This window comes from Catharus ustulatus, chromosome Z (genome assembly GCF_009819885.2).
Source record: "Catharus ustulatus isolate bCatUst1 chromosome Z, bCatUst1.pri.v2, whole genome shotgun sequence".
NCBI classification, from domain to species: domain Eukaryota; kingdom Metazoa; phylum Chordata; class Aves; order Passeriformes; family Turdidae; genus Catharus; species Catharus ustulatus.
The window spans coordinates 34,916,484-34,932,949 of NC_046262.2; the positions used below are offsets into that span (position 1 = coordinate 34,916,484).

General features: G+C 37.4%; 1 protein-coding gene across 3 annotated transcripts in view; it reads left to right on the top strand.

Moving 5' to 3' along the window:
* The window catches only part of FOCAD (focadhesin), a 104,403-nt gene that overhangs the window by 36,083 nt on the left and 51,854 nt on the right, over positions 1 to 16,466 (top strand). For all 3 annotated transcript variants that reach the window (XM_033085672.1, XM_033085673.1, XM_033085674.1), the window contains 5 exons: positions 1,046 to 1,303; positions 11,202 to 11,306; positions 11,821 to 11,922; positions 13,004 to 13,134; positions 14,706 to 14,832. In XM_033085672.1, coding sequence (XP_032941563.1) covers positions 1,046 to 1,303; positions 11,202 to 11,306; positions 11,821 to 11,922; positions 13,004 to 13,134; positions 14,706 to 14,832 — 723 coding nt within the window. The remainder of the gene's footprint in view (positions 1 to 1,045; positions 1,304 to 11,201; positions 11,307 to 11,820; positions 11,923 to 13,003; positions 13,135 to 14,705; positions 14,833 to 16,466) is intronic.

Consider the following 16,466-nt stretch of genomic DNA (forward strand, 5'->3'; position numbering starts at 1 on the left):
TTCCTCATTTGTATTTTACAACTTTCATTCTGCTAGATGGTATCTTCCATGACTGTAACTGTTACCAAAAAGGCACAGTAGTATATAATCCCCGTATTCCTGCTCAATGCCTCATTTTGTACCCTTCAGTGTTTAGTACAAATGCAGGAAGTTAGTGTGGCCTTGTGTTAACTCCCTATGAGTATGACTAATAAGTCATGTTCCAGCTAATACTTCCTGATTTATTTGTTTTAGTGATTAGTACGTACTAGCTGATATCTTAGTTTTGAGAACAAGGGTTGTGTGTCAGTCTGAAGAATGATACAAAAAGTACATAATGACATGCTGACATATTTTTGAGGTACTCTCAAGGAGAAAAGATATCCATATCCAAAGACCATATCCAAACAAATCCATGGAAATAGATAGCATATATGGATGTTTCAGAAATATAACCCGGTCTGTTAGGTTACTGAGCATGAGTGCTTTGAGGAGAGTTTCCCATGCATCCAGGAATGCTATTAAAGTAATGTTATCTTTCTAACCTAACAAATCGGGTAGAGTTTACTTCCCTGCTTTTAGTGACACAGCTGCCACAGTAGAACATTTTGTTCTGAGAGGCAAAGTATTTATCAAACAGAAAATGAGAAGTCATGTTAACTTAAATTGTGGTATTAAGTACTATTAAGAGTTAAGACAGTTTTTAAAAATAATGTAGATGATAGTTAAAATTCTAGGATTATCCTGTCTTTGTTAGAAATGTAAGTTTTTGATGTACTCCAGAATTACAAAGTCCATTTTAGTGGACTAGTAACACTGCAGTTACCATCAAGAACAGGAGTGATGGATGTCAGGTAAAATGGGAACTCCTGAGCAGGGAATTACTAACCCATTGAAACATCTGCAGTGCAAGAATTCATATAAAAGATTTTGAAAATCATATATTGCAGTTTATTATTTATATTTATTGCATTGGGACCATAAAAATGTTTTGGATGTTACAGTTTTTCTTTAATGGTATATTATTTGTTTGATTGAGATTTTCATTTGTTTCACTTGTTGTCAGGTGTCCTACAAACTCCTGCGCCCCATAACCAGCTCTTACAGTTCATTGTATACAACCTGGAAGATCATGGAGCTCATGAAAGAGAAGTCTGCAGTTACTAAGTGGTTATCTTCAGTGAAGTCACTGCTGCCTGTTAGCACTCAAGTACCTGTCCATGTTTTTCTTTTGTTGGCTTATCTGCTGATCCAAGAAAATGGAGATAGTCTTCGTGATGTACTCCAGGCTACAACAGAAATAGCCAAGGCTGATTGTTCTCAGGTAAAGATTTATTTTTTAGTGGTTTGGGATTTTTTTCAGGAGTTGGGTTGGATTTTGCAGCCTGAGAGGGGAAGGTCTGCCACAGCTTCATGATCCTAAGTCCAACAAGTGGCAAGGCTGCATGCAGGTACATACAGTATGGATCCCTCCAGCAACACTGCATAGGTGGTCAGTGTCTTGAAAACATGCCCTCTGGATTCCAGCCTCACCAGCTGTTGACATCTGGACACTGCAGTTGCTGATGCAGACTGTCTGTCATTCTGCACAGACATGCACGCACGTATACTCTCAGCTTGCTCTCTTTTGTGTGTCACTTAGAGCAAAATATGTATTATCTCTCTGTTTTGGAGTATTTTGTGGTTGTTTAGACTTGGGAAGGAGACTGGCTTATTTGTTGATGTTATCCAGGAAGCATGAAAATACAACATGAGCCTAAAAAGGGATTACCAAATAATTTCTTACTTCTGGTGACCTTATGAATTATTCTCTGTGTTCTTTTATGGTTACTGGAAGACTGCCAAATCCCTTGTGACATTTTTATTCTTGCTTCTTACAAATGTGTGCATAGTCTTTGTCTCCTTCAGTACTGAATTCAAGCTAGAATTATACAGGATGCTTAGTCTTACCTGTGTAATCTGGAAAGATGAAGGGGGTTTCTGGAAATAGCAACGTAATGCAGAAAGTATTGTACAGAAACAATCATAACTTAATTGTAAAATAGGCAGGAGAGAAGTGTTGATTCAGCTTTAATTTATACCATAAAGACAGGCATTATTTTCCTTGGGGTTTTTCAAATTGCTTTCTTCTCAAAGAGTTTGCATGTTATACAGCACAAGAGCTTAAAATGTTATCATTTTGACTGTATTATTTAAGTTCATGTTGGAAAGCTAGTGGCATAAAAATCTTATCTCCAGGAAATCTTATTTCCAGGGAAAACAAAATCCTTTAAGAAGCAGAAAGGTTAGAAGTCAAATGATTTTTCTGGAAAATAACACTTTTTAGCTCCTACAAGCAATTTAGACTTCTTGTTGAGAGGAACAGTGCAGAGCAAATCAATGAAAAGGGAAAGAATGTAAAATTTAGAAGTAATGAAAACTGTGATCTGACTATGACAATGGGATCCTAAGCCAGAAGTCAGAAATCAGTCTTCCAGGTGTATTTCCTCTTGTAACTAAGACACGTTTTTGAGGAAAGTAACAGAGCGGAAGGAAACTTATAGCTACTTTGTTGACCTACTTTTTTTTTCAAAGTTTCTTATTGAAGTAGAAAGCGCCTGTGTTCAAAAGTCATGAGGAAGCAAAATTAATTACACTCCTGTGTAAAAGCAAGGCTGAGCTGCTGTAGAACCACCTGAGTATCTCTTCTTTAACTTTGTTTTTTCTTGAAAATATTTCTATTATAAGTGGTACACCTCATTTATGAGTACAGTAATTTCATTATTATAAGCCGCACCATTTTGACTAAAATTTTGGTCTGAACCCAAAGTGCGGCTTATAATCAGGTGCGGCTTATATATGGACAAAGAACAAAAAGTTACTGTTTTAGTTTGCAGGACAGGTGTCTGCTGAGAAAAGCAGGAACTTCTCTTTGAAATGGAGAATGTAAACCCCCTCTCTCCAAATTATTATAATTTTGAAATCAAGGGACTTTCAGGCAAAAATATGGGAATTAGGAATAACAGTTCTTTTCTAGGGAAATTAAAATAGAAATACAGTACTACAAAGAAACAAACTCCAAACCCTGACAGAGTCAGAGTACAACCTGACACCCCGTCAGGCAGGGTGTTGGTAGCAGTCCCATTAAATGGTGGCTGCATCCTCCTGCAGTGACAGATGTGATTCAGTTGAAGCAGTGGTCCTGTAGAAGGTGCAGTTTCCCTCCGGAGGTCCAGTGGTGATGTGGAGGAATCCAGTTTTCCTCTGGAGTCCAGTGGAGAAAGGGGCTCCCTTAGTGTCCCAAAACCTCTGTTTTATCTTGGTAAGAAATGCTGGGCTCTTCCCCCCTGGCTGGAGCAACTTCCAATGGGATGCAGTAATTTTATCAGTCCCACAGTGGGACTCAATGGGCCATTAGCAGAAAATGACTCGCTGGAGGAAGGATGGGTTGTGAAAAGATAAAGAACAATGCCCTGCCTGGTTTCAATGGATGGCCCATTAACAGAACATCTCCCATGGAGATAAGGATCACTGCCCCCACCCTCAACAGATGGTGATAGAATAGATACCTTTTATCACACTCTGTATTGTAACGTGTGGCTTATAATCAGGTGCGTCTTATGTATGGACAAAGAATGAAAAGTTGCTGACACCCAGAAGTGCGGCTTATACTCATTGCGGCTTATAATCGTGAAATGTCAAACTACATGTCCACTGTATAGTTTATAACCAGGCATCCAGGTCTCAGTCCTTGTAAATTAATTATTCTCTGCCCTGTTGTGGAAATCTTTCTTGGACTGCTGATCCAAGCTGCTGCAAGTAAGGCAGGATTTTTTCTTGTGCCTATCTAGCTGTGTAAAAATGACCGAGATAGCTCCAGGTGCTCTGAGAAAGGCTTTCTATTTTTGTGGACTGTCTCTAACCTATTTTGTTGCATTGAGTCTTTGAGTTGGATGATGAATCAGTGGCATATTACAGGAAAGGGAAAGGAATAATTCTTTGTTTATTAACTATTTGTTATAGTTGTTCAAAATGTAGTTTAAAGTCATACAAGAAAAGCAAGAACGTGTTGAAAAAAATACCACTGAAGTAATATGGTACCTGAGCAGAAAAGGCTGAAGCCTGACTGTAGAGAATGACTGTTGTGAATTTCATTGGATTGATCTAAAATAGCTTCACTGACTTTAAATGAACAGGTTTAGAGACAAATCAAAGAACAAGTCAGCAGAATTATGGAAGCTTTAGACAGATACAGGGAGAGTTATTTAACCTGAAGCTGTTCTTGTTTAGCATTATATGAGTGGATTTTTTCTACTTTGTTTATTCTTATTTTAAGCTAAGGTTTTGTTCACCAATACAGTAAGATTAATGGACATATCCCATTGAGCTAACTATGGTAGTCAGACTACCTTAGAATTAAGAAATCTTCCACACTTATGGAAAAGTCCTCCCTGGCACTGGGAAGCATAGCTTGTGTCCAAAGGCAATGAGAAGATGAAGTTCAGACTTCATCATATTTTTTATTTCCTAGCAATAAGCAGAAGTCCACGTGAGTTAGAAACCATGGTCAAAATGCAGAACTCAACCTGATTTGTTGATACTTTCTTACTGGATTACATTTTGTCAGCTGATAAGGACTGTAAATAGGGATCTTTTAGTTTCTGAAATTACTGCGGGCTTTAAAATACTCTTCTGCAAAATATGTAATGTAATCAGGTATCTTTCTAGTAGTATCACAAAGCAATCAGTGTAATTGGAAATGTAGCAGATATTCTGCCAAGTAGCATTTGAAAATTTGGCATGGAAAAAATAGTGTGCTTCCTTGGGATGATGTTTCTGTTTGTAGTCCTCAGTTAACTGCAACCAATGACACCATATTCTCCAGTTAGCAATATTTAATGCATTACTATCTTTTAAATGATACCAATGCTTTAAATCTCAAAAAGATTAAATTCAAAAAGATTTTAATGCTTTGAAACTTGAACTTACTGTCTGGCTTATTTGAAGGTGGCATCAGCTGGCATCTATCTTGTCTCTGAGAAATTATTTAGTTCTGAGTCTGCTTAATGGCTCCCCAGAGATTATTACAGTGTAGCACTACACTGAAAGATTATCACGTTGTTTCTTGTAGGTGCAGTGCTCCTCTCTAAGGCAGAAGAATTACCTTAGTCTTGTCTCTTCTTTCACTTGCAATAACAGTACTGCAGGAGAAAGCATTGAAGCTCCTGGATGGAGGATATAACTGATTACAGTAATTTCATGATTACAAGTCGCACCATTTTGACTAAAATTTAACTCCCAACCCGGAAGTGCAGCGTACACTCCGGAGCGGCTAAAATATTAACAAATTTAGGAAATTTCCAAACCCAGAAGTGAGAGCCTGTAAGTGCGGCGGCGCTGCCCGCCCCCGATAAGCACAGTGGCACCGCTCGCCCCCCGCAAGCGTGGCAGCGCCGCTCGCCCCTGACAAGCGCGGCAGCGCCGCTCAGCCCCCGCAAGCGCAGCGGTGCTGCCCAGCCCTGACAAGCGCGGCAGCAGTGGCGGCCGGGCACGCCACTCTCCCGCTTCCTGGCAGCTGCGGCGAGCGGTGCCGGGGCCGCTCCCTGGCAGCCGCCCCGAGCAGGGCTGACCCAGTGAACCCTGCCATCCCGCGATTCTGTTACTATTTGGCAACTTCGTTGCATGCGGGTCCTCGCTGCGAACGACAGAGTGGCTTATAATTGGGTGCGGCTTGTGTATGAACAAAGAACGAAATGTTTGCCAACACCCGGAGATGCGGCTTATAGTCAGTGTGGCTTGTAATCGTGAAATTACTGTACTTTAATAAACTTTGTCAGCAGTGTGATGGCATCTAACACTAACACTTTGATGGCAGAGTTATACTTCAGGAATTGCTGTATTTGATTCTGTGTTTTATTCTGTTCCACTGAAATAAATGCTGCTTTATAAAAGATGGTGGAAGTAACTGGTTGGAATGTAAATTAAGAAAGTGAAAAACTCATCACAACAAACTTGTGAGACATTTTGAGTCTTCTGTTCCTTAGGGCACTTTCTGAAGGATGCAATGGAATGTGAGGTGCAGCATAGTAGTTAGAAGGCTGTTCTGAAGAAGAAGGAAGTCAGAGGACAGGTATGGAAAGAAGAAAACAAAAAGTGGCTGTTAAGCGTGATCTTAATTTTAGACTATCACATCTACAGTAACTTGAATCTGTTCTTTTGGTGTTAGTAGCACTTAAACACTCAGTTTAAAACCACATATTTATAATGGGTATATATATTCTAAATTTTTTATATCTTTGAATCATGTCCAAATCAAAGTGAACTTGGCCTAGAAGTTTACTAGCTACTGCTTCAGCACCTAAAGTTGCAGAAGTTAAATGTCTAAAGGGCAAAATTAAGAAGTGTCTGGTTTGGAGACACAGTGAATTACCTGTGCTCCAGCAGAGTATATAGAAATGCTGAGATGTCGAGGTGGAGGTCATAGCACAAAAAGAATTGTGTGGTGAGGGTTTTTGTTGTTGGTTGTTCGGGTTTTTGTAGGTGATGTAGACAGTCACGAATTCTGCTGCTAGTGAAATTCTATTACTTTGTTGTTCACAAAGGGACACAATGGTTGTAGCTGTGGATATTGACTTGAAAAGCCACAGGTGATTCCTGTGCAAAATCTAGTTGAAGAATTGTATTTTGAAACAAAACAGTCAGAAAGAGAGATTACTTTCATGTTTATTCCAGCTCTTCACAGAGGCCACTAAGAGCAGCTCCCATTTTCACACTGAATGTTTTTGTAAGGTGTCTCTTGTCTAAACTAATGGAGCACTTAAAAAACATCACTAGGTTTAAAAATGACTGTCATAATTGATCTTGCAGGCATTTTTCTGGTTATGCGTTTTTTGTTGGGTTTTTTTTTCCTTACCCTGTCCATGAAAGAAGCTACAGAATGTTTCTCTGCATGTATCTCCTCTTTCTCCATTGAGTAAAAGCCTTATTTTGATGCAAGATAATGGTTTTAGCTGAAGAATTTTGGAGTAGTGGTTCTGGACTTTCACTATGGAAAAAAACCCAGAAGAATTTTGTAAAGGCTGAGGAATGAAGAGTAATACATGGGCTGTCAGGCTTTCTGAAGTCAAATCACTGCATAGGCTGCAAAAACACATGAAGGTCTTAATGCAGTCTTTCTAATTGGATGAATTGTCTTGTGCAAAAATTGTTATTGCACTCTATGAAACCCTTGCTGTCCTGCAAGGAGAAGAAATTAAATCATCTGTCTGAGGTTGCTGGTGGATATAGCACAAGATCTATTACTGTTTTTTGAGGATTATGATTCTATAGGGGACATGCATTCTTTATGGTCTTTCAACTGCTGGAATGAGCTATTTTAGTGGTAAATGACACCTTCTGGGAAATTCATCTGAAGATGCATTATTTTCTGTTCTTCGGCGTTTGGGAGTGCATTAATACCCAAAAATGTAGAATATATTTTTATTCGTGTAAGAACATGTGTAAGGGTATGTTGAACAGAATTTGGCTCATTCAGTAGTGCATGATGCTTTTTTTTGTTTGATTTTTTATGTAAACTTTAGTGAGTAGCTGTAGGGAAAGAATCATGGCATAGTCCAAGCTTGTGGACAGACTCTTCATGATTGTATCTTATCGATTAGGATCCTGCTAGAGTATGTGAAACCTTTGAAAACCTAGCTTGTGTTTTCTAAAAAGCACTTTTCATTTTTGAGAGAAATTAATTTTAGTATTTTATAATGGGAAACTTACCTACATTTATGAACTTTACTGAAAAACTTGTTCCTTCATTTATCCGAATTGTCCAGTAGTTTTGTCTTGTTCATTGAAGCAAGAAATGCCAGAGTATTGTATGCTTTCAGAAATCTTTTCATTTCACTGTCTTCCATACTGTACAACTTCCATACTATACAGGTTGATGGTTGATCTGCCCAAATTCAGCCCAGAAATGAACCTGCTATTATCCCTTAGCTTGTGGTTTTGAAGAAGAGCAGTTGCCTCGTAGCTCAGAAAAAAGAAATCATGACACCAAATGGCAGAGAATGTTTCACAGATGTATTTTTTAAATAATATAATTTTGTCTCACATACTTAGTTTTATTTTTAAAAGGACAATTGTTGAGAAATCGAAGCATCATTTTTGTGATGTAAATTAGTTTTAAAACCAAACAACATGATGTCAAAAACCTACTTCAGATTCTTAATGACAGTCTTGACCTAATTCTACTTCCTCTGGTGCCATGTGGAATGCAGAAGGCAGTGTTGACAGGCACCATGCCCCCCATTCTGAAGCTGATTCCTGCCTAGTCGGGATAGTGAATTGTCATATCAGCTTTGTGGAGCTATTGCGCCCTTGATGAAGATGTAGGATAAATTTAATATTGAAATTAATCCCAGCAGTGTATGAGGGAGATGAAGAGAGGAACAGCTTTGCTGTACCAGAACAGTTTCTGTACTCCAGAACATGGAGTTTTTCCTAATCTTACAATTGAAATATACATAAATATTCAAAACAGACTGTAAAGGATAATTCTTTTGTAGAAGTTTCTAATTGTCTGTACAGTGACACATGCATAAATGTTTCCTGAGAATTTTGTAAATCAAACTTAGTGTCTGTTTACTAGATGTTAGAGTAAAAGTCATTGCAGAACTTTGATTTAATACGTGTTTACTATAGAGTAAACTTCATAACAAGATAATTAATATTGGCACTGGACTTTAAATGAGCTTCCCATCATAGCTGATGAAGTCTGGGCTTAAGCAGACTGACTTTAAAGGGTTTGAATGCTATTGTAACTAAGGATTATGAATATAATTTATTTTTAATGTCATTTGGTCTCACTGCCAGTGTGCAGTCCAGTACAGATGCAATTGAGAAAAATGAAGGAATTAGTCTATTGACTAGAGAACTAGCTTAAGATGAAGCTGAGTTGCCAAAGAACCTGCCTCTGGCAAGAGGAGGGGGTGCTACAGGAAGAGACTGGAAGTAAACAACTCAGGTAAGGGTGTTGATCATTACAATGACATATCTGCAATCTCTACTGCTGTCTTAAATAGCCTATTTGCCCAGCACAGCGTTTATCAGGGGTGGATGTGATTTAAATAATTCACAAAATCCTCTTATCCTCTGAGCTGAGAGCCTCCAGTTATTCTGCTGCATATGAAACCTTTTTGGATAATTTTATTAGAAGACAGTTCTTCCTATTCACATGTTAACAACTGTATAAAAAACTTATGGATTGGTGGATCGGTGGAGGAACATGTGTGACCTCTTTGACGATTTTGAAACTTAACATGGTGTTGCAGGTTGCTGTGTTAGCAACCTGCCCCAAAGATATCCAAAGCCCACTGCTTACTCATCACCCTGCAGTTTACCTTGTATCATTCAAAGATTTACGTAACGGTAAATCAGGTGATGTATTTTTTTTCTTGACACTCAAGGTACAGCAGGTGCCCAGAAATAAAACTGCTTTCCTCTATCAGATCTCCTGTATTAAAGGGGACCTTTTGTCTACCTGTATTATTTGGTTTCTGCACAACCTTACTGTTTCAATTTAACAAGTCTTGATTTAACCAAAACAGGTTCTAGCTTGAAGGATGTTGAACCTTTGGCACTCAAGTCTTCTTTAGGGTTCTGTTTAATCAGGAAATTAATTTTAATTTTCTTCCTATGTACTAATGTACATAATTTTCTCTCAGGCAGTGCTGTTGTGTCTTTAGCGTGGGTAAAGTGGGGCAATATAACTGCACAGACTAGCTTAAACAAATCATTATGGTTAGGGAATGGGAAGGAAAGGTCAGGCAGCAAATGAAGCCTCATGTTTTGAATGCAGGTTTCACTTTCCTATGTTTCAATATTAATACAGACATTGACATTTAATCCTATTGCTGAATTTTAACTGGGACTAGAATTTACATTAATCAATTCTACCATATGCTAGAGAAGTGGTATAACTTACTTCCCCCATGCCCTTTTCTGTTTTAAGGAATATCATGACAGCAGGGAACATCAGTGTTTTCAATACTGTTTTGTTGACAAATCATTGCCCACAATTGACTGTGAGGAAACTAAGTTCTAGCCTAGCCAAAATCAGGACACAACAGAAGCGTAAACCTGCCCAACTTTTCTTAAATGTGAAAGTTTGAAAGAAAGGGGAGGGAGGCTGCTAGTGGGAAGATGCTTTCAGTTTAGGTATAAAAATCTATTCAAATGAATACTGCCCTAAATTTTCAACCTCATTTATTGCTTGTGCTTTGAAATATTCACATAAAGTTAGTCCTCTTTCTAGGCAGATCATAGGGTGGTCACTGATTCTGTGGAAGGTAGACAACAATCTTGAGAAACAGAGAAAGAGGAAGACTAGTGAATTCCACAAAAATCTGGAATATTTTTGGTAAAGGGATTTGTTCTATTTCAGAATGTCAAATTCTATTTGGAAAATGGAAAAAAGTAATGCATTATAGTTAATTCATTAGGTGGTAAATGCAGATTCTAGAACTTAGTTTAAGTTTGTGGGAGGACCAGTTCACATTGCTGAACTCTAAACACAGTGACAAACATAACAAACCATATTTTTTTGGTCTCTGATTTGGAACCAAAACAGAGCCAAGTATGCAAAATCCCAGAGCACTTGAATTATTAATTGTTATTCTTCCTGTGGACTGAGACAGATCTATTTACAGTGAAAAATGTTATCATCTGCTTATGTAAAAACACATGTTGAAACAAATGTTGTAGCAGAATTTTCCAATTTTTTTAACCTATAGCTGTATTGACCATTCATATATATATATATATAAATCTCATATATAAATACCATATGTATTTGTGTGTCTCTGTGTTTATGTTTTAAGTAGTAAAAAAATAGACGTCACAAGTAGATTTAATTAAGATTAGATTTAATCTCACAGTGATAAGAAGGTGCAAAAGAAAAAATTGTAGCACCTGCTAGTGTGAAGATGCTGGAAATATGATCCAAAAGGGAATGGAGATATACAGGTCCCCTTTATTTTATTATAACTTCAGCAGCAGCTCTCTGGAAATTTTGTACTGTATAATAAAGAATGCAATAAATTAGATTGTACTATGTGACAGGTTTGCCATATATACAGGCAGAAAAAAATAAATAAAAGGTATGCTTTTCTAATATATTGGGACAAATTCATTGTCTTTTCTAAGATGTCATGTTGGCAAATTCCATTTTATTTCCTGCATTTGTTATATTTTAGGTCCCAAGTCTGATCCCAGTTCTGGTATTTAAACTGGGGAGACCTTTGGAGCCTGAACTTTACAGAGAGATATTGTATACATTGCCTACACTTGGTGTACATAAGGTGAGAATGAAAAATTTTTGGTAAATGAAAACTGTATCAATAAAAGGTATATGTTATATTACATCATGTTTTGTAATATAATACATATAATAATTATACAGTATAATATAATAATATATGAAATACATTATAATATATGTAACATAATAGATAATTATAATTATATGTATTATATGTATTATATTATATGTATAAAAACTATTTAGAATGAGCAATGTATAGCTTGCTTAACTGATTTTTAAGTGTGCTTTACTTTGTAATATTTTGGATGGGATATGTTTATGTTGGGATACGTTGTTTTAAAGTGAAATGTATATTATGTACACTGTATGATCATTATATATGTCATGAGAGGATGGACTTGTTATTTGCTAAAGTTTTTGGAAAATTACTTTCAGTTTATTTCTGATACTGCAGTTGGTCATACTTGGTTGTAAAATAAATGATTTGTAGATTACTCTTTGTCCTTGGACATATAAAATAACAAAAGCACTTGGTTAAAAATTTCTTTCAGGTTTGTGTTGCTCAGATTCTACGTGCCATACACATGCTTGGGAGCACACCTAAGCTCAGAGCAATTGCCTCACGGCTGATGACATCATTGTGGGAAAGACAGGTTAGAAACTTCTTGTAGTGTCACTATAATAAGTCCAGTTGAAAAACTCCATTACCGCTAACCAAGGAAGAAAATAATAGTGGATCATTGGCTTCTATTAGTGTATCATTATCAGCACTATGAAAAAAATGGTGTTACTGGTAGTGGAATATTTCAATAGTATGTCTTTCATAAACTTTGATTTCATGACATTTCAAACTGTGATTAGAAAAAAAAAATATTTGAAGGATGGCTTTCTGCTTTTCATTATGTGTAGTAACTGCAAGACCTTAGTGTTGTGGTTTATCCCCAGCCAGCAACCAAGTACCACACAGCCACTCACTCACACCCCCACCCACCAGTAAGACTGGGGAGAAAAATCAGAAGGGTGAAAGGAAGAAAATTGGCGACTTTAATAGGGAAGGCAAAAGCTACACACACAGGCAAAACAAAACAAGGAATTAATTCACTGCTTTGCGTGGGCAGACAGGTGTTCAGCTATCTGCAGGAGAGAGTTCACGTATAATGGTGGCTGGGAAGACAAATGTCATCAGCCCAAATGTCTCCCCCTTCCTCCTTCTTCCCTCTACTTTATATACTGACCATGATATCATATGGTCTGGAATATCCCTGTAGTCATTTTGGATCACCTATCCTGGCTGTGTCTGCTCCCAGCCTTGCAGGCATCCCCAGCTTCCTCACCAGCATGGAGAATGAAAAGCAGAAAAGGCCTTGGCTGTGTGTAAGTCCTGCTAATCAGGAACAGAAACATCTCTGTGTTATCAATGCTGTGTTCAGCACAAATCCAAAACACAGCCCTATACCAGCCATTGTGAAGAGAATTAACTCTATCCCAGACAAAATCAGCACAAGTTATGTACAGTAATTTGCTTCTGATTTTTTAAAAGATACCTAGAGACCTGGTCTGCAAAAGCCAGTTCTCAATGTAGCATTAGAACCAAATAATGAAAAAAAACAAAATATGGTGGGCAATAATAAAAATCAAAGTGGTATGTAGAAGTCCTGTAGAAGTGCTACCAATTGAAAATCCAGTTGCACTTTTAAAGGTGTGATGATTGTTTAAAAGTTAAATGTTTTCTAGGATCGAATTTATCCAGAACTGCAGAAGTTCTTGGCAATGTCTGATATGCCCTCTGTGTCTGTTGACAAAGATGCTCAATGGGAAAAGCTGATTGCTAAAGCTGCTTGTATAAGAGATGTATGTAGGCTGAGGTAAGTGCAAGTGTTATCCTTCTTCTGTCTTGGAAAAGAGTTGTTTTCAGAAAGGCTGGATCATTATTTTTACTTAATCCGTTACTTTAATTGTGAGTAATATTTTTGAAATTGATACACTGACTCAGCCATTGCTAATCTAAGCAGCTACTAAGTATAGGGTTTTCTATTATGATAGATAGAACACACAGATAAATGCTGTTAAAATTAAATTATCTTCCTCCTGAAACAAAAAATGCATCCTATACTGGTTCAGTATAGAAACTTCAGGCATAACACTTCCAGATGAGAAAAAGGGAGAGATGAAACAATAGAAAAAAGAACTAATGCTCTCTCTTTTGATCTATTAAGATACAATTTTTTTTGTGAAAGCCGTGTACATTTTTGATATTTATTCAGATATAATACCACAGAACACTGTTGTCCAAGTCTAACTGGATAATACATTGAATAGTTCTGTCTCTAGCAGTCCATGAGTATCAGTATTTGATAATAACTTACAATTGCTGTAAAAAGCATGTTTAAGTGCATTAGTATTTACTTTCTGGTTTTATGTGCACCATATCATCTTTTCTGTTTATCACCTACATTGGGTTCCACCTTTCACTTTTCTTTTTGAAGGTTAGCTAATAACAGCTGAGAAGATTCATGTATCTTTTAAGACTCAACTAAAAACAAGTTTCTAGGGGAAATACCTTTTCATTTACCTCTTCAACCTACTTCCATTTTGCCAGATAGTATTTTTCAAGAAGTTTTTTAAAAGTGAAAAGCAGGAGAGAAATGTTAATGCACCTGTAGTATTCTTTTTGCCAGATAAGTGGTATAGCTGGAGTTCAGGTGTATGCACATTCTTCATGCATTTAGAAATCATTTGTAAGAATCTGTGAGCAAATAGATAAGTCACAATTTGCTATACATATAAATAACCTACCAGATACCATTTACCAGAATCTCCTCCAGAGATAGTATGAGGAACTGTTTGAACACCTTGCCCACTGCAACCCAGTAAAACTGAATGGTTAGTTAAAAGACTGGAAAGCTAAAGCAGCCCATGCAGTCACTGAGGGAAAGACAAGTGGCATTGCAGCAGGAAAAAAAAAAAGAAAATGCAGGTATCTGATGTATGAGGGACAGAAAACATCTGGTGCCAGAAATTCCACCAATACACAGTAGGGACTACTTGCAGGAGACTGCAACAAAGAATCGTAAAATAGTGCATTTTCAATAGAGCATTTGGACTTTCAGTCTCTTCTTGAATGATATAATCTTTTAATGAATACAACATGCTTAGACAAAACCTTCTATGACTTAACCACTTCATGATCTTTTATTTGGAATTTGATGCCTACTGATGTAATACCCCATACCACTCAGCCTTTAGAGTGCTCATATCTTCCTTATATAATCTAGGGAGGTTTTTCTGTGTGTGTGAATGAACTCCCAGTTCTAGGCAGTTTTAGTTGTCATTTAAATAAAACCAGCACTTAATAGACTTTTGTGTGTAAATTATAACTTGTGTGCGTGTGTGAATATTGCCTTCTATTTTCTTTTTTGTTTTTTTTTTTCTTTAGACCATACCAGCATGGAGCAGACATGTTGGCTGCAATTTCCCAAGTATTGAATGAATGCACAAAACCTGATCAAGCTTCACCTGCTGCCATAGTATTACAGGGTCTACGGGCACTTTGTGAGGCTGAGGTAAGATTAAATTGGCTTGTCCTTATGTTTCAAGTTTTGCTTGTGGTTCATGACCTTTTTTCCCAGGTGGCTTTTTTTTAAGAGTACATTGAGTTCCTGCAGAATTTATTTTTCTTCTAACAAATTTAATTCCTCTCTTCCAACATAAGTTAACAGTTCCTGGAAAATTGTACTGTGACCTTCTACCACAACAGATCAGCCCTTCAGTGCATGGGCTGAAATTTTGAATCAGCTTTGCAGCTTATTGCAGTGACATCCTTCCATGCATCTTTCCTCGAGATTTGAAAAGGAAGACTGTTTGGTACATAATGCTGATTCACTGAAATGCACTTAAATAATATTATTTTTGTATCTTCTTACTGGTCTGTCCTGCTGCGTCTAATTCACAGAGTGTACCAGATAGGGAGTGAAATCACTAGCCACTGGGAGTCTTCTCTTTTACATTGATGTGTTCATTGCTTACAGATGAAGAGGACAAGTAGCTTTGGGATAAGCTGCCCAGAGAGATTTTGCTGTGTCCTTCCCTGGAGATTTTCACATTCCTTTTGGATACAGCCTTGAGCAACTGGATCTGTTCTCATTGTAACCCTGCTTTGAGCAGGAAGCTGGGCTGGAAATACCCTGAGGTCCCTTTGAATCCAAATAGTGATGCTATGATATCTCTAAGTTAGGAGACAGGGTTCTTTGTTTCCACATCCCAGACAGTGATGACCTGGTGTTATGATGCAGGTACAGACATGCTGTGAATCTAATCACAATAGTACAAACTGTACTATACAGGCCATCGGAGTAGTGAACGAATTATATCCTGCAGGAATATTTGATTACCCGTTCTCTACCAAACAGCAATTTTATGTTTATCCGCTAATACACTTCCACTGCAGAGTTTAGTGCAGTAAGGCCAGCCATTGCCACCCCATAGATATTTATATTCAATATGATTAAAAATCTTCTGACAATGGCTGCTAAGAAACAATTTATTTAGGGTAATTTTTGTTTGCCTTTGGTGTGAAGTTTGACTTGTCTTAAGGTCATGTAGATTGTTTGAATGCTGGCCTTGGTATTGAATCAGTGTTTTCCCAGGCTGGATTATATTTAGACTTTGTCTTGCAAAGAAGTAGGAGTTAGATATATGATAAATTTCACATCCTACTATAACAACCTCATTTGAGAATAGATGTATACTATACTACTATTGAGGATTGGAAGGTTAAGACTACTCAGGATGGAAGAAAGAAAGAAGGATGGATGGACAGTTTTGTGGACATTACCAATTTTTCTTGTCTGAATTCAGTTCGCCTTATTTTCCCAACTACAGTGTAATGTTCTGGGAGACCAAATCTATCACCTAACTATTCTGAAACTTTAACAGTTAATTCTGTTGTGGTTTGGCAAACTGGGTAACCATTTGGGTTAAGTAATTTAGTCTGTCTCTTATTTATTATTTAGACTGTAGTTTGCAGTGCAGAAAGGATATACAGTAATTTCACGATTATAAGCCGCACCATTTTGACTAAAATTTTGGTCCGAACCCAAAGTGCGGCTTATAATCAGGTGCGGCTTATATATGGACAAAGAACGAAAAGTTGCTGTTTTAGTTTGGAGGACAGGTGTCTGCTGAGAAAGGCAGGAGT